The sequence below is a fragment of the Myripristis murdjan genome, chromosome 4 (assembly GCF_902150065.1).
Source record: "Myripristis murdjan chromosome 4, fMyrMur1.1, whole genome shotgun sequence".
In the NCBI taxonomy this organism is placed as follows: domain Eukaryota; kingdom Metazoa; phylum Chordata; class Actinopteri; order Holocentriformes; family Holocentridae; genus Myripristis; species Myripristis murdjan.
The window spans coordinates 23,553,219-23,577,655 of NC_043983.1; the positions used below are offsets into that span (position 1 = coordinate 23,553,219).

Sequence of the window (24,437 nt, forward strand, 5' to 3'; positions counted from 1 at the left end):
CCTTCTGTTTTATCTGACATGTAAAACACACAAAACAACAAGAATCAGGGTGTTATTTTGAGCAACAGCTACACCCCTCAGTATGAACAGAATACTCTTAAAATAGAAAAATTTACATTCCCCAGCAGCTCAAATGTGCACTTGCACCACACCTTAAAGGCCATGCCCACAAATTCATGCACAATGTCCACCGAGTTATCATCATCACACATCTGCATAAATGTGTTTGTGGCATCACCAGTCAACACAGACATGACCATATATGAACCCTAGGGACTGGCAGTGTTAGAGTCCATTGAGTTAACCTGGAGGTGGTTTTGGGGGACTTGAAAGCCCATGTCAAAGCAGCATTTGCCAACAGTACAAACCAAGCAACACAAAGTCTGCAGGACAACTACAGTCTATGGTGGTGGAGGAACCAGGATTCATGGTGGGCCTAGACTTCACAGGGCCATTTCCCAGGAGCAAGAAAGGACACGGGTACCTACTGGTTGTAGTGGATTACTTCACTAAGTGGGTGGAATTGTTTCCACTCCGGGACATTAAAAGCTGCCAGTCCCCGAAGCTGCGGACTATGATGCAGCTGCAAGAGGCCGCACACTTTAAACTTTAAAGAGGAATCAAAAAGATTTGGCACGACGTCCAAAAGAAGTAGTGCTTTTTAGCTGCTGTGCAAAATGTTGAGATGTTGAACCGTGAACCTTTGGGACAAACCCCACGGAGCTAACGCTGTCAAAATGCTGAGACTAAATACCAAATTGCTGGCATGTTCATGGTTCATTTCCCAGCAGCTGTGATATCAAAACCTCTCGAGCCTCCTGAGCTAATTGCTCTGCCTTGTTCAAGTGCAGGGAGAGGAACACATGGCTGCAAATGGTGGGTTTAGCAACATTTGTGTGATACTGATGTTTAATTCACAGTTATAACAATAAAACCTGTTTTGTAGCTGTTAAATAAGGCGTTCAGTCCAATTATTCTGCAGAACAGAATTACCCCCAGATGCAACTTTATATGATTTATATGGTTTATATGATTATTGCTTTATAAATATTGTATATAAGATAAAGAAAGACAAGTTAATCAATCAATCAATCAATCAAATGTAGTTTGTGTGGATTAGACCCTTTTTTTGTAGTGTTTTATAACAAAAAGCTATTTCTTTCCAGTGTGAAGATCATTCTTTTAGGTCATTTACATATTGCTAAATATTTCATTGTGTTGTATTGTATTTTTTGTTTTTCTGTATTTTCTTATCTCATTCATTCATTCATTCATTCATTCATTCATTTATTAATTTATTTATTTATTTATTTGACGTGCTTCATTTTCACCCCCATTTTCAATTTAACTGATATTATTGGTCAGGTCCCGATGCTTTTTGATTTTTTGTGTTAATATTTATTTTCTGACATTAGAAACAAAGATCTTATTTTTTTGTAAACTAACTTTTCATTATCCATATCAATGATCCATTATCCAACTATTATCCATGCATGAAAACTGTATGACAATTAATGGAAAAAACATTATACCTAATTTCAAAAGCTTCTCTCTGTTAACAGGGCTTTAATGTTATGTTGTCTGGATGTCATTTAATTTCTGGCCTCCACAACACACGAGTTACAATATTGATAAATACGGGTCTCAGGGTGAGAGACTACATTTTCTAATGGCCGGATAAAAGTTTGAGAACCCATTGTGTGTTTCTTAAGAAAATAAATGAAGATAAACTCGCAGCCTTTAAACAAAGGCCTCTCCATTAGTGCAGCGCTGACCCTGAATTAATGAATGTCAGAGCTGCAGGTGAGTTAATCTGCTGCTTGTTCTTAGGAAATCCTTTGTTTAACAGTTTGGATGTAATGGCTTGCACACACACACACACACATACACACACACAATGAATTTATGGGAAGTGGGTACAAGTTTTATTCATCAGAGAAGTCACTGAACAAGAGAATATTTTTCATTATCAAGCCTCTGATAAGTGATCACATACTATCGGATAACAACAATGTGATCATCGTCTGTCTGAAGGCCTGCTTCAAGACGTCGTTCACCCCATTCATCTTTACTCTCATCAGCACTCTACTACCGTTTCAATTTAGACCCAGAGACACACATTTTCCCTGTCGTAGTAAACACTGTGGTTCAAAAGGATGTCAAACGGCCACCGCTTCACAGATGAATCAGGCCTAACGGATCCTCCCTGTAGCCCGAACTCCCTTCCTCTGCCTTGTAATTAATCAGGGGGGAGATGAAAGAGGGAGAAAAGAGTGACAGAGCGGCTCGGAAAGAGGAAAGGTCAGTTAATCTGGAGTCTCCGACACTTACAGAGAGAGACAAAGAGACAGATAGACAGAGAGCGAGACTGGAACTTTTGCTGGTGTACAGCAGGACCAATGTCGTCAGAGACTGGGAGAGAAAAAGGCAACTGGGGAAGAAGGGTGAGGAGTTCAGCGAGGAAACATAAATATTTGATCAAGGCCAGATTGACAGGGGAACAAAGGACACAGACAGCATCACCTCGAAAATGTCTTTTTCCCACACAGCAGAGAGGAGCTGGGCCATAGACACTCAGATTTGTGTGTCCCAATATAACCTTGAATTTATGGGAGCTGGACTAAAATACAGTTTGCAATGAAGAGAACAGGAGCCTGGTCACTTAGTTTTCTCATGTGATTTTGCTCCAAAAAACAGTCATCACACTTCATGGATCACCTTTAAAGATTACATGTTGTGGTGGAAATAATCTGAAAAATGAAGTTCTTAAGACTGAGATTGTCTTTGTGAGTTTTGCTGAAAGCTTCTGCAAAAGTGTCAGCACAATGTCTGATCAAACAGCTGACTGACAGACTGACAACAAACGCCAAGGGTTCAGTGCATTTATAGAAAACAGGTTGTACAAAGGTCATTCAGATGCTAAGGCATATCAGACAGTGACTGAACAGTTCCTGTTTTCCAATAGATTTCTCAGAAAAAAACAGCTATCTCCCTTTAGAATTAATACTTTCTATGGGATCCTATAGAATAAAATATCCATGCAAATCTGGTTGATTGGTTTTAAATGAGATTAGTCAGTACCAAACAAAATGAATCATGATAATGGTGCAAAAAATGAATCCACACCAATCAATGTCTTAGCAGCAAAACCTGATGAAATTCTAATTAACAGGAATTCACAAACAAATGAGTCTAATCAAACATCACACAGGTGGCCACCAGATTAATTGATAATTAAGGGTGGTATGTAAGAGTGCAAATCCACTCCCATTCAATGCTGACAAAAATGGCACCACATGGAGGAGAAATGTCACAAACGTCACTTGACAAAGGATGTGAGCAAGCCAAAACCTTTCATCAACATCTACACAAAGGTGTCATCTTCATCATCGCCCAAGACGCCAGCAAGGGGTGGCATCCAGGCACAGGCAAGAAACGAATCAGGGGGAAAAGTGTGTATCATCATGAGCCACTGCCACATAGTTACCTGTTAAGGAGGGGCTGGAAATGGTGTCACCAAACCATCTATACACAAGAGCCTTCATGCAAGTTAGGGTGCATGTGCAAAGACACAGTATTATACCAAAGGTGATCAGAACTGGAATTAAAATTTGGGCCAACATTGCAACCCAAGGGCTAAGTTTATCCCTCAACCACTTGTTAAAGGAAAACCTATCGGGAATCGGGGTAGCACAGTATTCGCCAGTCAGGTTAAGTGTCACCTTCTTGTTGGAGTGCTGAGTTGACCAATGGAGTGCCATTATCACTGCTGATCAGTAAGCAGTGCCTTTGCAATTGTGTGTGCATCTTGTTTGCTTTTGGGGAAAGCTTCAACCCATTTTGCAAACATGACCACAGTTACCAAACAGTATTTCTTACCCTCATTTGGCTGTAGTTCAATGAAATCCAGATAACAGTTCCCCTTTTGACACATGATCTTTACCGTGTCACATTTACACAGAGCTCCTGTTTAGGGAGCAGAACAGCATCTAGCAGGTCAGAGACTAGCTGGTGGTGTGCAATTGCTTGTCTGCTTGATGATGTTAAAAATTTTCAGTGTTTCCACAAAGTGCCAAAGTCATGAACAGTTTTATCCTTGAGTTCTGCAGCTTGTGCTGACGATTTTGATGGTAAAGGATATGAATGAGAATGCCGCATGTGGGTACCACAGCGCAGCCAACTTTGTTTCCACCTGTCTCTGGGTCGAGAGATGCTGAACCGTCCACAAAAAGTTTAAGATCAGGGTTGGACCGTCCTCTGTTACTGCTGCAACGCAGTTTTAATTCTCCCCATCATTTCTTGTTGGGAGTTTCCGGGCTAATAACAGTGAATTGTACAAAAAAAATAAGCAATAAGCAAAAATACAAAAATCAAAAATCATCAATCGTACACAAGTCCCACCATATATTCTAGCCCAAAGGCTTATACATTCTCATCAAAGATTATAAAAACTGTGCCATGATGCATAGAGTCATTTCAAAACAGATTGCCAAGCTGTATGGCAAGAATAAATAACTATATATGTACATAACAGGCACACAGTTAGTCTAAGGTATAGAGCATCAAAAAAAAAAAAAAAAATTATTTAATTGTCCTGCAATTAAAAAGCAAAAACATCCAAACCATGAGACCTTAACCTTGTTGAGGTGGTTTAACTTTGCAACTTGAAAATTTCCTTTATTAAACTGTGACCCAAGACTCTAATATTCACCTACAAAAGGGTTTCTTTGGCCACAAACTATTTTTGGATTATGATTCAAGACTTGCCAAACACTTGTCCAGTGTACATGAGGCCTCTGAGGCACCTGTCATCACTCTGTAATTTTATGAGTCTGTTGAAAAGCAGCATCAAAAGAGTCACATTCTTCTGTGGCACAGGATCAGGCTGACTCTTGAGCCAAGACTTTTGTTTTCTTTTGTCCCCTTGCTTTGTCCCAAAGCGTGTCACATGCTTTTTTTAATACTCTTTTCATTCGTTTTATGGATACTCTGGGACCATACAAGAATAACACTTTCTGCAGCCTTCCTCTCTGACCGGGCTATTATTAAGTCTGCATTTTCTTCTCACATGTCACTGCTATTCTTCTAGCTATTTCCCAATGCAGAAGTCTTTGAAGATGATATCCAGGATCTCCTCTGCCCCAACCCGTCCCGTGATCCGGCCCAGGCTTGTGAGTGCCAACCGGACACCCTCAGCTGCCAGAGCCAGGTCAGTGTCCCGGTAGCGATGGTACTGCGACAGGGCTGCGACACACTGCTGTAGGTGGGCCCTGTGGCGGGCTTGGGTCAGGCTGGGGGCACCAGACAGAGGGTCACCACACCTAGGGAGGACACCGCAAGTTACACAACAGCAAAAAAACACAATCAGGCAGTTTAGCAGAAGGTCCATCCATGGGAAAATTTAGATACAGATACAGAATACTTTATTAATCCCAGAAGGGCAATTCAGTTTTACAGTCAACCTGTCCAAGAAACAGAAATACAATATGACAGAGGTTTAAAAAAAAAAAAAAATAGGGATGTAGATATTGTGTAAGTAATAAAAAGGTGCACTGATATATATATTATGATGTCATTTTTTATAGTTTTATATTCATTCTAATGAGAACATGTAATGAGATGAGATGCCAAGATGATTTCTTGACAATGGGGAAAAAGGTGATTTGAAGCCACCTGAAGATGCTTTTGGAAAGTACCTTCCTCCGGCAGGATTAAAATGATAAATTTAGTTTTAGTTCCAACACTCATTAAAACATCGCGGCACACTTCAGAAGCCGACACTGATGAATCCTGAAGTAACTCACAGAGCCTTGATACTGCTGTGCAGGGCCGCGAGGAAGTCCTGCAGTCCTTCGTTAGTCTGACATGAGATGAGACAGACGGGCGGGAGACCAGAGGAGCGTCTCAGCTCCGTCTCCAGCTGCTGCCTCCACTCCTCTGAGACTAGGTCAGTCTTATTCAGCACCAGGAGACACCTTTCTGAAGGAAAGGATGACAGGAATAATAGATCTGACTTAAAAAGGTGCATAACGTAACAAAGACGACATACACACACACACATACACCTTACAGTTGTACTATAGAGGACTGATGTGACTGATGTTACAAGACACTTTGCTTTTGAAGCAGAAACACAAATGACATAGCAGTATTACTAGCTAGTTTAATTACTCTGTGGTGAAAATACGACTATTATTTTTGCCAACTACAGCCTGCCATCAACTGCTCCAGAGAAATGAAGACGAAAGTCGATAAATAACTTCATGTCTCATTAGTGCCTTCAGAATATTATGAGAAGCAATTAGGCAAACATAAAATCAAGATGATGAAGTGTCTGCTGCAACAGAAGACTTCTAATTACAGTACCCGTCTGTGAACGCTCCTGGGTGGGCAGGATGCTGCTGAGGTGCCCCTGGAGGAAGGCTGGAGCCTGCTGGGCATCAGAGGGAAGCTGGGCACAGTCTACCACCACCAGGGTCAGGTCTGCCTGCTCCACCCTGGAGGAGAGAAAGCACACCTTTTGACCGAGAGTTATTAATAAGGCTACAGGATTTTATCAAGTCCTAACTGTGGATGTTATCACACACTTTAGAAGCTGTTAGTGAAGTATTTCTTCAATTGTCCATATTTATTACAGTAGAATAGAAATAATCAAAAAAATAAATAAAACTACAAGCATGCAGTATATATTGTGTTTTGCCCAGGCTATTTGAATCTGTCATTCACTGGTGCTGGACAAAGGTCTGTGAAGAAAATTATTTGTGAAATATGGCAGTTCTTGTTTTCATCAGGACCCTCGGCCAGCACATTGCTGCCTACTAAGCAACACAAACATTATAGCATTTTACCAATAGTGCACTTCTTTCTTTCTTTATCTTTTTTTTTTTTAAATCAACAGCCATACTGTGGCTCAAGTGGCTCTTATGCAAGACCTCTTGAACAGAAAAGTCAGACATGACGACAAACCAAGCTACTTCACCACTGCAGATTAAGCTTTTCTTCAACCAAGCATTTCAGCATATAAATAATGATTTAATGTTGCATTGGGTAACTGCACATGATTGTGACTCCAAATGACAGCAAGAGGAAAGTAGTATGGGTGAGAAGGTGTCTGGGGTCATTTACTGAATGCCTGAGTGCTTGTGTCATCCACCTACAAGTATTTTACATAATATCTCTTGATAAATTGACATTCCATTGTGCTTGAGTGGTGACTAAATGTTTCTCTGTGCATGTCCAGTTCACTTCTCTTAACGACGAATACCACTCCGTATCAGCATTCAAATATGTTAACCCTTTGTCCTAAGACAGTTTGTTTATGTTAATGAACATTTATGATAAACTTGAAATACAATGCAGTATAATAGAGTTGTGGGTCAGGACGGACTCCTCTCTGCCTCTTGGCACTTGAAGACTATCAGGCAAAATAAATGAAGTGGATTAAATGGGGGGTGACATTTTCTGTTTAAGAACCAAATCAATCATTAAAAAATTAAGCTAATGTGAATGTAAGAGTCCTGAAAAATGTATTACTCCACAAAGTTGCCTCCATCCACTAGAGAAGCTCCAGGCTGTACAGTAGTATTAATTTATTTATTACTGATTTTAATCTAACCTTTATTCAGTAAATCTCATCAACACAAATCTTTTTCCAAGAGAAACCTGGCTAAGACAGCAGCTCAACATAAAACAGCATGACAGATAACACTCAAAAATGCACATCTAATTCATACTCAGAAAGTAAAATAAAACACACAAAAAAACCCCACAAAAACTACATCACATCTCATGGTACACTACAGATCAGAGGCTTGGATCTCTTGCTGCGGAAAAAGACAGTTTGCATTAATGAGTTGTATGAATACCACAGTATACAGTTTCGAGTAAGTAAAATAAACAGTAAATAGTTTCTTTCTGTTCAATAAACTAATTGGTATTCCTCTGTAAATAGTCACTGAGGAACCCCCATCCCACTTCACCCCCTCTTCTGCCCACACACCCCACCCTGAGGTAGTAGCGGCAGCAGCGGATGCTTATACTTACCATGTCCTTCCTGCTCCGGCCCAGGTCACGAGCCTCTGACCCGCTCCCCAGTCAGAAAGTCCCTGCAGCACAAGAACTGCCTGTCCTTCCTACAGAGACAGCACCTCCCCGCCTGTCTGGACCGCCAGCGAGCTGCACGAGTGATGTCACTCCGTGCAAAGACTGATGTGCTTGCGTAAAAGTGAGGGCCTGCATTCATGTGTGTGTGTTGGAGAGCCTTTCCTGATTTTAATTCAGTTTTTATTTTCTTTTCACCATCTTTTATTGGTTTTTATAGTCCTAATGACAGTTTTCCTTATTTTATTTTAATTTACTTTAGTTTTTCTGCCTTTATGAAGCACTTTGTAATGTTGATTTTGAAAAGTGCTCTATAAATAAAGATTATCATCATTACGATTATCAATATTATTATTATCATTGTTGTTGCTGTTATAATAAAGTTACAGATATAATGACTGATATATTGACTCAGGTGACACTGGTTTTTAATGTCGCTTAAATCCGATATGATGCAGGTTCCTCCGTGAGCATAGCTACATAAAAGCAATTTATGAAATAATGAAACGATGAAGTTCTACTCTTTTGTTGTAACTTATTTGGGTAAACGTTCTTGTTTTTTTTAAGTGTGCAACCTCATTCTGCCCTCAGAGCCTGATAACTCTGCAAATTTCATATGGTGTAATTTTTGTTTCTATATACAGTTTTCATGTCTCATGGTCTAAATGCTTTTTGCAGAGATTTTTTACACCCAAAATAGCAGGAAACACTTAAAATTTGTAGTTTTTGACATGAAAATATAAAGATATTGTATATGTGCACAAACACTGTCTGTCAGTAACTTCAGGTTTAAATGATAAATATCGACCATTACAGCATTAGACCAAATCTAAAATTGAACTAATTTAAGAATTAATAAGGCTTTTTTTTTTTTTTTCTTTTTTTTAGAGCTGCTATATTTCTACCCTGTTCCCATCATAACACACCACGTGACAAACAATACACACTTTGGAAACATGAACTTTCCTCCCCCGTGTGGATCAATTAATAAAAAATAATCACAAGCCCTAACTTCCTCCATTCCCTCACTAATAAAAAAACTCAGAGGCTGTAACGTGTCACTATGGATAGCTCTTAAGTGTTTAAGAGTCAATTCAGAAGTATTTGTACATGCCAGTGTGTGAATTCTTTTGCCCTTGCTTGCCTGTTTTGCATGTGAAAAAAGAGGCAGGATGGTGCCAGAGTGTTGCCATTCTTCTGTGGTGTAAACAGTGGAAACAGATGTCACTGAATGGTCCTATATGCCCGTTCTCTGCATCACACATAAACCCCTTAATGGTAAATATTTTACATCTAGGAAAAGTGGCTCTTGATTACGCAACCTCCTGAGGGTGTTTATCCCATGTATTTATAACTGTGACTTAGCAATAATGTAAACTCTGGATGTTCCACAGACATCTCCAAAATATAACATGCTGCATGAGGGGAAGAAAACTGAATTATTTCTTCCTTTCTTTGTTTTCATGGACTTCATCCAAGTGTCTTGGCCAATTTATTATGTGTTGCCATAAAAAATTGCAATAATTTTGTTCTGTAACATAATGTGTATATAAAGATACTCCTGGATCAAAAACTTCCAGTGTCCAACTAACTTGAAGCTGGGGCCGAACTTTCCCATTCCTGGCCTTAATTTCTCACGATCACTTGTCTGCCTGAACTATTTTAAGAACAAGAGGAGGGAAATGCTCATGCAACAGATTTTGGAAAGTGGATCTACCATCCATGGCTATATCTAATCTATATCTAATCTAAGCCATTTTTCTAGTCAAGTGTTCACGGTTCAGTTAAAAAAAAAATAACATAAAATTACAACTGATGTGCAAACTAATATTGAAAAGAAATCTCTCCCTTCTTATACCTTTCTCGAGCCCTGCGGACGCCCTCTCGCTCCACCAGGTCAGGACTGTCCCTGAGGCCGGCGGTGTCACTCAACACGGCCGGGAAGCCACCAATGTCCAGAGCCGTCTCCACTACGTCCCTGGTGGTGCCCGCGATGGGGGACACGATAGCAGCTGGCCGTTGGCCTGGGAAGTAAAAACAGGAGATCAAAAGTAGTTGTGGAGCTTTGCCACCGGTATTGATGGTGAACAAGCTCATGCACAGCAAACTTATCCCACTTAAAATGACATTTAGTCACTTATTTTTGATGCGGCTTCATTTGTTTCAGAAATTTGTCACAGAAGTGTCACGGCAATGCAACTTATATACTTCAAAGAATTTTATTTGCATTAAAAACAAGTGTACAGTAATCTCACTTTATTGGCATTTTTTTATTTTCCATGAAATGAGATTTTAAGATATGAACTGACTTGCTGCATTGAATGACTGTTAGATGGATATTTTTTGCAGCGTAAGCAGGCATTGTATGCTACAAATGCATCCATATAGACGTCAAAACATTCAAATCAATATATGTAAAATATGCCGGTAAACACTTTACAGCTGGCAAAATTGCTGTTAACCACATCCATTTGTAACATACAAAACCAGAGGAGTGAACTCAGTAGAGCGCAGATCTCCACCAGACGTATCTCCCATTCTCTGGACTACTGGCCAAACTATGAGCTGGGCAAAACTCGGGAGAGACTCAGCAGCCAATTGTATTGTCAAACGCTTTTCAAATTACAAATTCAATTGTTCAAATATAATACAGTACGGTACAGAAAACATACATCTTGTATATCTTGTTCTCGCTATATGTTTCAGTTTATCACAAGCCATTTCTGACTCTTTGCCAGAAGCCATATGGCTTATCCGCATTTCAAAAAGGGCACAAATTACAATAAAATTCAACATTACTATTAAAGGCTTCTCTCTAGACCCAGTAGTGAGCTGTGGATAAACACACACACCAGACAAAACACATAATCTCCTCCAGACAGCCACCTGGCAGACATAATAAACCATATCGGTTGCACGTAGTAACATATATAGTAAATTAAGTGTTTAGTCTTCCGGTGGCAATATGAGATATTTTCAGTCATCCTTTCTGCTTTGCTTGTATTCAGGAACTGCGTAGTCTGGCAATCCCCACACACTCCGCGTCACACAACAGGGTCAGTTCATTAGTACTTGTCAGTGCTGACAAGGTGTAAGTCCAGACCATGGGAAAGACTAAGCTCAATAGGAAACAATAACAGGATTGTATCTGAAGTCTGATAAATACGCCTATTATTCTGATAGGAAACTGTGAGGAACTCCTGCCAAACCACAACTATAGTTTATTTTAAATGATACTAAATGGTTTCAGGATACAATACCTCAAACAAATATAACCTCATCACATAAACAAGAGACGTTTCATTAGGTAGACAAAAAATGTGGATACACAATTACATAAGCAGGTAGAACTAAAATAGCATGATTCAAGTATAACACGTGAGCATACTGGGGACATTTATTTTTAAATGACTGCTGTTTGAATTCTGCACATTTTACAGAAAGTCCCTTATATGTTGAAGGACTGAAGCTCGACCAGACTCAAAGCGTCAGGAAGCAACTAATTCTGAATCAAGAAAAACAGACTTGAGTTAAAACACTGGAATTCAACACGTCTAGAAATGTGGATGTGGAAGTGTTACTACTCACCTTGGAGCTTATATAGGAAACAATCTGACTGGATTATCACTTACGAAATCAAGTTATGCACTAAAGCTGGTCAAGATGAGAGATGAGAGTGAGAGACTGAGAGCGAACGAGAGACTAAGATTGGGAGGGTAACTGTGCCAAAAAAAGAAAGAAGATATACAAAGGATCTTGTGGTCCTATTGTATTCAAATTATTTAATAAACAGCACTCTTTAAACGTGTGCTGCATTCTGCATGTTCATAGATGTGATGCTGAGCTTTTTATGTGGTGTTCTGAGATAGCATCATGTTTTAATTGTATTTGGTGAGACCAAGGCTGAGGAAGTATTGTATTATACTGTATTATATTACTTTCCATCGTGTTATTCCAATGTTAACCTGCTACCTGTTTATATTCATGTCTCTTTCATGCAATTCTGTCATTGTGGGGGAAAGCATTTGTCTCACTTTCGAACACACTCTTTGCATTTGTATTGCTCTTTCCACGAGATCAAGCAGCATGGCTGCGTGGGGCACAGTTGGTAAGAGTATATAAAACAATTTAGACGTTATAGTACATGTTAATGCTACTCCCTCTGTGTGTGTGTGTGTGTGTGTGTGTGTACAATGTTCTCTTACACAGTGTGTTCAGAAGGCTACTCTTCCCTGCATTAGTGGCTCCTGCGATGACCACCTGGACGCCGCTACGCAGCCTCTCGCCCCTCCTCTCATCTTTCAGGTGTCTCTCCATCTCGGCTTGCAGATCACACACCGATGTGTCCACTGTGAGCGTGGGCAGGGTAGTGCGTACACACACACACACACACACCGAGGGAGAGAGAGAGAAACAGGACATGACGAAGGTTTTTGAGTTCAACTTCACTTTCATGGCCTTGTAAAAAGAATTTGCACCCTTTGAAGCAAAAGAATGAAGTTCGCCGTGTCTGGCACGTCACGTCTGGAGAAAAACTGGGTCACGGACCTGTGTCTTTCCGCATGTGATAAAAGCGAAAAAATGCTCTCAACAAACCGGCGTGCAACAGTAAGACCAGGAATATGTCACTAAGGTGTTTGGCTCAACCAGTGTTAGTAAGTGTCAACTTATTGAATATCGTGAGCGTAGTGTGCAATGCATCTAACTGGGGATAATTTGCAACATAAATATGTTAAACATGAAAGTAAGCAGTAAAAACTATTTATGGCATGTATTCTATTTTTGCATCTTAGTCTATTATTATTTGCTGCTTGCCCTCTGATGCATGAGCCAACATTCCTGACACCAAAATAAACCCAGTTCCCATGTCTTTGTTGTTGCTGCGACTTGACAACATGTGAGGCTTCTGAGGCGCCCTGTCGATGCCAGACAGCAGGCGACAGGAGACATCCCTTCCCTGCACACTCACACACACACTCTGTCACGCACAGACACTCAAACAAGTGACGGGTCAATAGGCTTACACACTCAAAAACTGACATACTCTAACATAGGGCTGCACAATAATTCAATGTTGTTTATTGTCTTCCAGTAGAACCATATTGGGGTGGATCGGTTAAACAAATTATTACTTATTATTACAACTTATTACAAGTTATACTTTAAATTTTGCCTCATTGCATACATACAAAGTCCGTATTGTGATGCTAATTTCTGCCATATTGAACAAAACGAGAGGAGTATTGGAGAAATGGCTTATTAACCGGAGAAACTCACACACTACGGACTTACTTGCAAAAAAATTATTCAGGTTAAAAAAATACAGGATGTGGGTCTGAGGACCTAAATGTTGTTGCTGTTTGCAGAATAAAATGTTTTTTGCAAATCAATCAAAAGTGTGCGGGAGCCTTCTGTTTTTACATGCACAATCACAAAAATACTATGCTGATGTGACCTCACACTCACACACAAGCACAGAGACACACACATACACATACACAGACACACATACACAGATACACACACACACACAGACACACACACACACACACACACACACAGCAGTGGGGCTTTAAGTCAGTGCTGCTGACAGCAGTATTCCTGTGAACAACATGGCAGGTTGTCTTTGAAGGCAAGACAAATGCCTTCAGTGTCCCCGTGGCCTTCTCTCCCCTCTTCCTGAAGGAAACTGTCTTCGGAGCAGTTTGATGTCTATCATCTCTCCCTACAGTGAAGCAAACTCACTTGCTGGCTGGTTGAAGATCCAAACAGGAAGACCAGCCGAACCCGTTGCTCCTGAGAGAGAAACAGAGTCCTCGGACCCCCACAACCCCCCAGGGATTCCTATGTTGTTATTTTTCCACAACCTGGAGGGCAAAGTGCATAGGTACCTTGGTTTAAGACTCCATCCTCAATGAGCTCATCCTCACTGAAGTCTATGAAGGCTTCGACATGGGCCAGGCACTGTGGGACACAGCAAAGAAGAGAAGGCGTGTGAAAAATAGCAAATAAGTAGCAAATCCAAATACACATAAAACTTCATCTTTTCCATTTTTGGTTTATAGGCTTTCTACAGGGATAGGGCCAATGATTTAAGTCACAGGCAACGAATTTTGTTCATTTATACACATACATATCTGAGGCATATGAACGGTGCCTGGACTAATTTAATTGGCTCGTATTTTGCCTAGACTACTTTAATTTCAGATGACTTCAAATTTCTTGCCAGTGTATGCCATTCTGTCACATTTTTATCAATTTTAATATAGAATATAGAGGCAGAAAAACTACTTACATCACAGCATCATTCAGAATTGTGATTGACATTGAAAACATAAACACAATAGTACTATAGCTGCAAAAACAGGAAGCGTCAAACTCCCATACTTCAATTCATTCATAACCAGGAAACCAAAATGCATTGTTTGGGCATGAAACCAGTAAGGGCATGACCCGAAGCACAGTACAGAAGGTATACTTTCACAACATTGGATTCGTAGAAGTCCCAGTCAAAAATAAGTGCAACTTCTAGTAACTTTCCTCAGGAAGGCCCAAACAAATAGCTTTACGAAGTTTCTCAAGGGAGAACACCTTGGAATGGTGTGCCAGGTCTCGTGCCAAGGTCCTGCAACAGCACACTCATTCCTGGTCTCTATTCCCAAATCAGTTCTCAGAAGAGTCGTGGTTCTGGCTTAGATCCATTAAGTTGAAGCATTTATCTGTGGTCAGTGACCCGACGCAAATCAAGATGTGAAGGCACATTGATACCCTGTCAATAGACCTAATTAAGTTACCATTATGTATTTATATTTGTACAGATTTATATGAAACAAATGTGAAAATTCATACACCACCATATCAGCATTTTGACTGACAGAGAGTATGGAAATAAAGGATTTAGCTATTCATTCATTGCATCAATGCATGATAATATGATCTGCAGGCCAAAGTGTCACGATGTTCAAATGTTCAAATATGGTTATCTCGACTCTCTCGACCTGGTACCAGCAAGTCGGAAAAACATGATCTCTCGACACAGGGGACGGTTAATGTCTCTGACATGTGTTCAGGATAAGCAAAGTCACCAGATGTTGTTTACTGAATTGTATATAATAAAGTCTCACTCTCCTATATTTGTCATTCTCATGCTATCTCCACCAGTGGGTAGTTGTATGATGCCAGCTTGTTAATAAATGCAATGGAAATGATCCACATGTGAGTTTCTATTCCAGCCACGACAGAACCATCATCGTGACAAATCATTTGTCGTTCTGAACAACAGACCAAATGTTGTGGTGATCTACTGGAATGAACTGTAACATTTTTGTCTATCATGTTTTCTTTTCAATGAATAACACAATTCTTCTGTAATTCAAGTGTAATGTAAATAATTCTACTGAGTATGTTTTTGCTGTTTCTCAGATTTCATGAGATCATTGATAGTCTTATACTATTATACATGTTAATTTAATAGATATAAGTTTTTGGCTGCCAAAACCATCAGATCTCATCATTGACTCAAATTATTTTTTACAAACTCAAATAAAACTGAATCATTTAAAGGAAATTGTGAATCTTCCTGTACCCTGTCTTCAAGTTATGTTAAAGGAAGTAAAACTACAGTACATGAGATGTATTTCCCAAGCATCTTGTTTGTAGACGGATTCATTTATATAGCTTTTCTATAGCGCTCTTCTAGTCTAACGTACACTCAAAGCACTTTACAACCTTGGCCTCACATTCATCCATTCACACACACAGTCACACATGGATGGCAGATGCTGGCATGCCAGGTGCGAAGCTGCCAACCAGGACCAGTTAGGGGTTCAGTGTCTTGCTAAAGGACATTTGGACGCACTCTCTAGAGGAGCTGGGAATCGAACTAGGAACTCTCAGATTCACAGAGGACAAAACTACCTCCTGAGCTGCAGCGCCCAAGTACAAAGTATCATCTGTATCAAAAATACAGATGGGCCTTTGGAGGGCTGCCAGGTTAAAAATGTTGCCTGATGTTCACGAACGTCTGCGATAACATCTGAGCTTTCTGATGTTTCTCAACAGAGAACTGTCTGTCGAGTTGGTTCAGGCGCCAGGAAAGTGCACAACAACATGCGGGTGCTGCTGTTCTGTCTGCTCATAAAACACATCAGATGCGCCATCCACACACCTTTGTCCCAGTGTGGAGTCTTCAGCAACAGCAGGAGCACTGACTTACTCACTGCTGTTACATTGTGATGGGGAAATTTTACAGTAGCCTCAATCCTTTTTCACTTCTAAAGAATATCAACCCAACCTTAAAATGGGGTCCTCGTTCATTTGGTTACAGGATCCAATGAAGAACAAAATCCTGGCACACACCATATGCGTCTTGACTGACAACAGGACAGACACAAAGCGCTGACACAAGCAGGTTAAACGTCCAATAGTTAATCCACCCACATCAGTGCCAAACCAGCTTTCCAGAGAAAGGAGCATTGTTCATCGCACCACAATACAGTCGATGCCTTTCTAAACCACCTTGTTCATAGAAAGTCAAAAATAGAAAAGGGGATTTGATTGGCCACTTGAGGCTTTTCTCAGGAAGATCCAAATTAACAACCCAACAACAATTCTCAGCTCCGGTTCCAAGGTAGCACAAAATAATACACAGCATGTGTTTATATTCACAAAGCAATTATAAACAGAATAGTGGACAGCAGTGGTCACTGACCTGATCACATAATAAAAATGACAATAGCATTTGCAATACTACTATTACTACAACTACAAATAATAATAATAATAATAATAATAATAATAATTTATCTAAATATTAAGCATATTTGATCCTAGATCAGTGCCCAAATTTGAAGGCATATCAGTCTATGTTTGAATGAATGAATTGGATATTACTCTTCAATCTCCTGATCATCTTAGGGTCAGGCAATTACTTATTATTTAAAGTTTATTGAAACAGATCTATCAGGTTTGTTTTTACAGTTATGTGGCGAATCACATTTTATTGTCATAAAAATCTAAACAATAAAAATAATAGTAATTTTTATAATAACAACAATAAATATTATTATTCAATGCATAGTTTGCAAACACAATGGAGAAGAAACCAGTGTAAGTCTTTTGGTTAGAGGTGTGGCATCATGTTCATGTGACAAAATATAATTTAATGAATTTTAATCCAATAAGAGTTATCAAATGATATACCATAAAAAACATGTATTGTTTTAATACTGTATTGTAGCCATATTACACTGTCTGACTTTAAGTTTTCATCAGCACATGTCAATTTAACTCCAGGAGCTCCCTTCCTTTCTTTCCTCTGACGTTTCTGAGGTCCTCCACGTGCTGTTTTTTTTTTTTTTTTTTTTTTTTTCTAATAACGGATAGGATGCGAGATAATTATCTACACGTACCATATAGATCTTTTGATTCACAGCATGACACTCTAACAGACACACACAATGGTACAGTGCAGCAGCAACACAAAAACAGGAAGCCTCACACTCCCGTATCTTAATCCATCAACAGCACAGGGTGCAAACCCAGCTGTACACATAAAAAAACACCATTGTTTGGGTGTCAAATTATTGTTCGTCTGACCTAAGGCCCAGCTCAGACACTTTCTTTCCAAAACACTGTCGCTGCAGAAACTCAGACACACACAACTGAGAGAACTCCTGGAGCTTTGTCAGAGATTTGGTGCAAAGGCTGTCCATGGAGCATTTCCAAACAGAATGGCAAGCGCCCATAAAGTTGTCAAGTACTTTGTGGAAATTTGAACATCCTCCAAGTCGCAAGCTCCTTCCTTGAACTATCTTAATACTGTTGCTGCCAGGGCTGTAGTCAAGACCACCTTAGACAAATCAATGTTAATTTCAGGATCAAATCCAGTTAGTTTCAGTCAGGAGCAGGTCGGAGTCTCGAACAAGACCCAAAACAGACACTGAAAAATGTACATGTACTGCACTTTGTAAAAGGACAATCATGATTTGGAAGTTTATTGGAAAAGATCCCTATATTTATCACACACACACGACATAATGAGGCGCCCAGTCAGAGAGAAGAAGTCAAAGAAAGCTGCACACTCATTATCTAGCTGTGGTTTTCAGCGAGTACAATTGTTTTGTTAATTTATATATTTTTCTGCTTCAAATTACCAAATAAAAATTTTTTGGCACTGGAAAGAAATAAATCAAACCCTAATAAATCTGTGGAGATTCTCAGTCATCCAGGTCGTGGTAAAGTTGAGGAACTCTTTAGGCAAAGAAATCGTCAACTAAACCTTAATAAAGTTACACAAATTTTATGTGTCTAGATAGTATCCAATAGAAGGTTGAGACCAAGAAAGGTCCAAATCAGAGCAGGAGACTGAGATGAGTCTAAGACATAAGGAAAGTGAGACCAACCTCAATACCAAAACTGAAACCACAAACCACAGTAATTACACATCAGTGATTCCTTTATCTCCGAGTCACTGATTTGTTGCTCCTCATGTGAGCCTCCAGCTCTTGATGGACACGTGTCTCTCTGCAAGTCCGCCTGCAGGATTTGGACTCTCGGAGCTCCTGTACTATCCATGAAGACATTTACACCCTCAAGCCGCCCTAACGTCACGCTTTGCACTCCTTACCCTTTTCAGCCTGGAGGTCCAGTCTTGGTAAAGGCGGCCCAGGTCTCCACACATCTGCCTGAGAGCCTGCCGCCTCTGGGCCTCCGTCTCAGCGTGGATCAGATCGCCCAGGCCTTCCACCTTGGAGCGCACGGCAACAGAAATGAGAGAGAATTTACCGTTTACAACACTTACCACAGACACTAATTTACGTACAGGGTGTCCACAAAGTCTCTTTTCAAATTAAAAAATCTATTACAAAAGCAATTGATGAGATATGTTAATCAGATTTGTTCTATGTACTGTAAGTAAGTTTTTAATCACATTGCATTTGTGTATTTCAGCAAAAGATCACTGATGCCATTGCCACCATTGATGAGGCTCTGCTGCAGAGAACATGGCAAGAAATCGAGTGCCGTCTTGATGTGCTTCGTGCAACTAATGGTGCCCATATAGAGGTGTATTAAATGAGGCAAAAAAAACCCTTCAATATCTACTCCTCATTTTGTAATAATTGCCACAGATTTGTCTATTCATTTGCTTTTGTAATAAATTTGTTAAATTGTAAAGACACTTTATGGACACCCTGTATATTGACTAGTTGTATGATTGAAAGATTTTTTTCCCCTGCAATGTGTCTCAAGGAGTGGTTGTATAATTGTATTTTTATTTATTTATTTTTTTTGTCAACACATGATGCTGGTGTTGTTTAATAGGCATTTTTATTTCTTACAGCTTTGACTTCCATGACAAATTTCCTGTGTGTATTTCATCCCATCAGATATTCATTACTACAGAAAAAAATTACCTTTTTTTTTTTTTTTTTTTCCAAAGGCACTGCTTGCCCCTTTGAGATATATTTTTATGTGCATTCTGGTCCATTTTGGGGGCAATTTTTCTTTATCTTAAAAATTATATTTTTGGAAGGCATATTGGAAAATAGGACTAAATTTATACCACCATATTACACCACCATATTTATTTTGTTTTGAACCCTAAAACATTTTCCCACCGACAACAAGACATTTTATATTGCCTAAGGCTGGGTATGAAGTTATTTTCTAATCAAAAACTGCTCCATTTTTCTAAGACTGACAGGAATCCCCATGAACCATTTACTGTAGCCAACGGGGGGGCAGTGGCTGCATTCACACAAGAATATATGACAATTCCACAAAAAAGAGCAAAGTGAACTGCACAAAAACAGGTTGTCAAGGTCATTTGTGCCTGATCCCATTCATCATCCTGCATCAAGCCAAATAAAAACTGTTCTGAGTAAGCTCTAAAATATGCACATAAATGCCAAAGCTCATGACGTAATTTTAAAATATGCCGTTGTGCTGTGATTTCATTAGCACTGTATGCATATGTAATAGTGACCTACAGAGATGACAGCGCAGAGAGCGACTGAACCATATAAACCTTGTGACAGGGAGTTGTTTGGTATTTAAACCCTGCAGTATCATGGAAAACACATCTGTATGTATGTGTGCTGTTTTCTAGCTTTCATAAATACAGAGTTTATGCTTTTGTGTTTCTAGATGTATGTGCTTGATGTCTCTCTGTGAGTATGTGTGTGTGTGTGTGTGTGTTTTAATCTGCTCCTCCTGCTTTACCTCTGTTAAGCCCAGCTTCCCTGCATGGAAGGCCCTCCGCGTGAACTCTCCAGCCTCAGCCGGCCTCATGCCAGGCAGGCTTCCTGACAAACACACGTGCGCACACACACACACACACACACACACACACACACACACACACACACACACACACACACACACACACATTGTATAAATATGAACAAACGTGCAAGATGGGCACGCATCAAACATGCACATATGCACGGACGCATGCTGAGGAGGGTCAGTGGGTCACTCTGGGTTCACTTGGAATATCGAAAACACCCATTAATGTGCAGGTTGAACAGGTTAAGCTTTCATTGTTTTCAAAACCATTTTTCAAAACCAATCTAGGGGAGACAATACTATTCACAGTGCCATTTGCCAGGTGGAGATGTCCGGTCCACCATCTACCATCTGGCCAAGATAAAACGTTCAGCATTATTTTGTCCACATCAGGTAGCTGAGCGTCATTTAGCTCTGAATTAATTTACACTTCTAGAGAAATGTCATGCCTAGTCATTGTTATCATTTCCAATTTCACTGCTTCTGAGCCGAGCTGACTAAACAAATGACTGCTGAAACCATCAATAAACATTCTCTGATTTATACAATACTGCCCTCTAGCAATACAATGGGAGCACTGCATTAAAACATATATTCTAGTCACTCTCAGTAGGATTACCACGCTTGCCAAGGCTCATATTATCCATATCTTAGAGTGAAAATACTATTGTTGGTTTTCTCTTTCAAGTCACAGTGATGTATACTCAGTCACATGGCACAACCAGATACTTGGCTCAGAGGCTCTGTCCACATCAAGGCTCAAACCAAAGGGGTCAAAGCCACGGAAGCATTATCTTTGCTGTGTACACACATACCGGGGATTAATGGCCTGACTGTGTATTACATCATAGTTTACTGAGTTGTGTTTTATGCTGTTTTATATCAAGCTGTGTGATACTGTATCATACTGTGTGTATATGACATCTGACATCTTACCTAGGGCCTGCAGGACCGCCGTAATGACAGCAGGACCACCGTGGATATGAAACTCTGCACTGTCCTCTCCTGTGAAACTGTGTGGGCCTGAAAACACAAGAGCAGTACAAACATCAAAAATCTTGGGGAGCAAAATGTTATGAATGCTTTCATCGAAGTTGGTCTGCAGGCAGTAAAAAGTACAGCTTCAAACATGTCCTCACAATGTGATTACATTAAATGATCACTGCATTGTTACAGCCACACAGGAAGCGGCTCCAAATTGAAGCAAGAGGTTTATTTAAAAATCTGAACTTCAATATTCAGATACCATCAAGATTGGATGAGCCCAGCTCTCTCCACACAGGAGACTGTTTGAGAGACAGTTTTGTACTTTACCCTTAAATTTCAATTTGTAATTTCTTACGAGTGAAGAAGTTCCTCTGACAGATACTATCACTTAGTTTGGGCAAACAGTGTAAATTTATGAGATCTCACTTGGCAAGTATGGGGTGTGGACATTTGTGTGTTTCCTGTGATCTCTCAAGAGGAAGCCTGGTGTGATACAAGATAATATTTACTTAAAATCCATCATATGCATTATTAGAATCTTATCTTTCATCATGTTACGGTTGGGTAATCTAGACAAAATCAAATATCATAATACATTTGACCGAATACCTCAGAATCGATACTGTAGGGATAACTACTGGTGCTTTCATAAGATACTTATACACAAATGATTTATGATAAACAATCATCAGTAATGATATGATGACCAAGCAGGTAGAGGCAAATAACATAACAGCTTGAATAGCCTAATACATTCAGAAAAGTGCATTCCTTTATTGCAATGCCACCTTTAAAACCAGGAAAAGACAACACATATGCTCTATCACAATATTACAATATCCAAAATCCCAAATAATACCTAATCTCTTACAAATATCAATATATTGTCCAGCACGACATCATACTGCATCACAGTGTATTCAGTTTATTAAAGCTCACTGGAGCACAAGAGGAGAACATCCCGTACACGACCACAAAACCACAGCCTACTTGTTAACTACTGGACACACACGCTGCAGTAAAACACACCTGGGAACCAGAGCACCAGCCCGCGGTCCAGCACCTCTTTGGACTGGGGGTCTGTGATGCTGCGTAACAGGGCAGTGCGGGGGGTTAGCAGGCTGTGCGTGAGCCCGGCCATGCACCTCAGGGCCGTGGTGGAGGCGGGACCACTGACTCGCACCACAGCCACCCCACACCGACCATGACCCGATGACAATGCAAAGATGGTTCCAGCATCACACAGCTCGCCTGGGATACCGGCGCAGGTGCACAGCCCTGTCCTACGTGGAGCTACCCTGCTGGAGGAAAGGAGACAGGTAAAACACACTGCAACTTAAGAGCAGGGCCAGGTATTGACAAGGACCTCTCAATACAATACACAACACAACACCTGGATCACAATACAATTTATATCACGAAAATGCTTTGAAATACTCTGCAGATTTGACTGAAAATGTATAGACAGAGCTTAAAACTACATCCTACTGTGTAACACCTGCTCAGACTAATACAGGGTGACCCAAAAAAACGGGAATCTTTGAAGTGCGTATTGGCAGACATGAGCAAGTGGCAGCACAATTTTTAAAAAATGAATATTCCATCATTGTTTCTTAAATGGCATGTTTTAAGGTTTCAATTACTATGAATAAAATATTTTTCTTCCATCACTCTTGGTTTTATTGGATTGTTAAAAAGTTCCCGTTTTTTTGTGTCACCCTGTATAACGTGGCAAGTTGGCAACATGAGTCAAAGCAATTAATTCATCTTCTCATTTCAATTTATTAAAACAATATTGGGACAATGCACTCAGTCAGCACATGTCATGGCATCAAATGAAAATGAAGAGCACATACAAGACATATAAATACAAATGGTTCAAGAATCAATACAATATTTAGAGAAATAATATATTATACATAATGATACATACGCTGTGTTATACAACATTAAATATAGTGTAGCCTGTATATGCTGCTTGGTTACAGGGGCAGCACTACCTCACTGCCTTTAAGTCACTTTAACTAATACACCAACTTTGGGAAAAGATAGAAAGGGCAGTTTCTCAAACAAGTTAAGAAAACATATATTAAGTAGAAATTCTGCAACAAACCTTGTCCTAAGTATGTGTTGAGCACCTCTCCATATGCCTGCAGAGATGGACGGCAGCATATTTACACCTACAAGCCCCTAACTCAAGACTTTTGTGTTTCTCTTGTGACTGCATTAAAACACTGACATTACGAAACCTGTTATGTCCTTCACAAAAACATGGTAATACAGACTGAAGCTACGAAGCTACTGACTGGAGACTTTAAACAGTGACTGTAGCTGGTAAATGGAGATGGTTCATTGTTAATAACGACCTCTGTCTTTAGTTATCTCTTTTCAAATAACACCACGCCGTTTACAGCTCCTCTGCCGTTTACATTTACCACGGCGAAAGCTGTTGCCCCCTCTGAGGATTTTGATTGGTCGGGGTTCGACACAATGACAACCGCTATGGAATTTCATTTGTTCAGGCGCTGTCAATCTAAGGTAAGGCCCGCCCACTGTGCGCCGGTAAAGTTGGTCCGTGTGGCTCCATAAGCCTTTTGTTTGGTCTACTGTGTCATATCTGTCATTGCACCTGTACTTTTCACTTTTAACTTTTATGTCCATTGAACAACTGAAAAAAAGATGTTACAGAAAACATTTAGTTTCAAGATCATGATTTTGAATAACTAGTCTTTCTATCTATCTATCTATCTATGTGTGTAAATAAAAATGTGTAAATATGTGTAAATGAAAAGTTAAAATAGAATACAGGCTCAAACTCAAACCGTTTTACACCCGAGTGTGGCCTTTTATTCTTCATGAGTAGTTACTACTTCTTACTTATTTCATGTTTTAATGCTCACTCAGAAAAAAACATGCTAAGTAGACTGGTTAATAGACATTTCTGTGTGAGGCAGTGGACATGGCCCATATATTGCATTCATTCTAAATAGAGAATAACAAATTCAATATGGATAAAACAGAGAGCCATTAGGAACCAAAATGATCAAAATTGTGCTGTTTAA

The 24,437-nt window shown here is 39.8% G+C and overlaps 1 protein-coding gene across 2 annotated transcripts; it reads right to left on the bottom strand.

Moving 5' to 3' along the window:
- Nucleotides 1–1,909: 1,909 nt before the first annotated feature.
- gtpbp3 (GTP binding protein 3, mitochondrial) lies at nt 1,910–23,802 on the bottom strand. 2 transcript variants are annotated; one of them, XM_030049096.1, is made up of 11 exons: nt 23,489–23,802; nt 22,405–22,673; nt 21,325–21,411; nt 20,323–20,405; nt 18,728–18,847; nt 13,992–14,064; nt 12,306–12,449; nt 9,959–10,124; nt 6,367–6,497; nt 5,805–5,979; nt 1,910–5,321 (listed from the first exon to the last, which is right to left on the bottom strand). In XM_030049096.1, the coding sequence occupies exons 1-11, from the start codon at nt 23,545–23,547 to the stop codon at nt 5,090–5,092; spliced, it is 1,539 nt and encodes a 512-aa protein (XP_029904956.1). In that variant the 5' UTR covers nt 23,548–23,802; the 3' UTR covers nt 1,910–5,089. The 2 variants fall into 2 exon arrangements, with proteins under 2 accessions (XP_029904956.1, XP_029904955.1); XM_030049095.1 differs by having other exon boundaries at nt 22,405–22,676.
- Between the last annotated feature and the right edge of the window lie 635 nt (nt 23,803–24,437).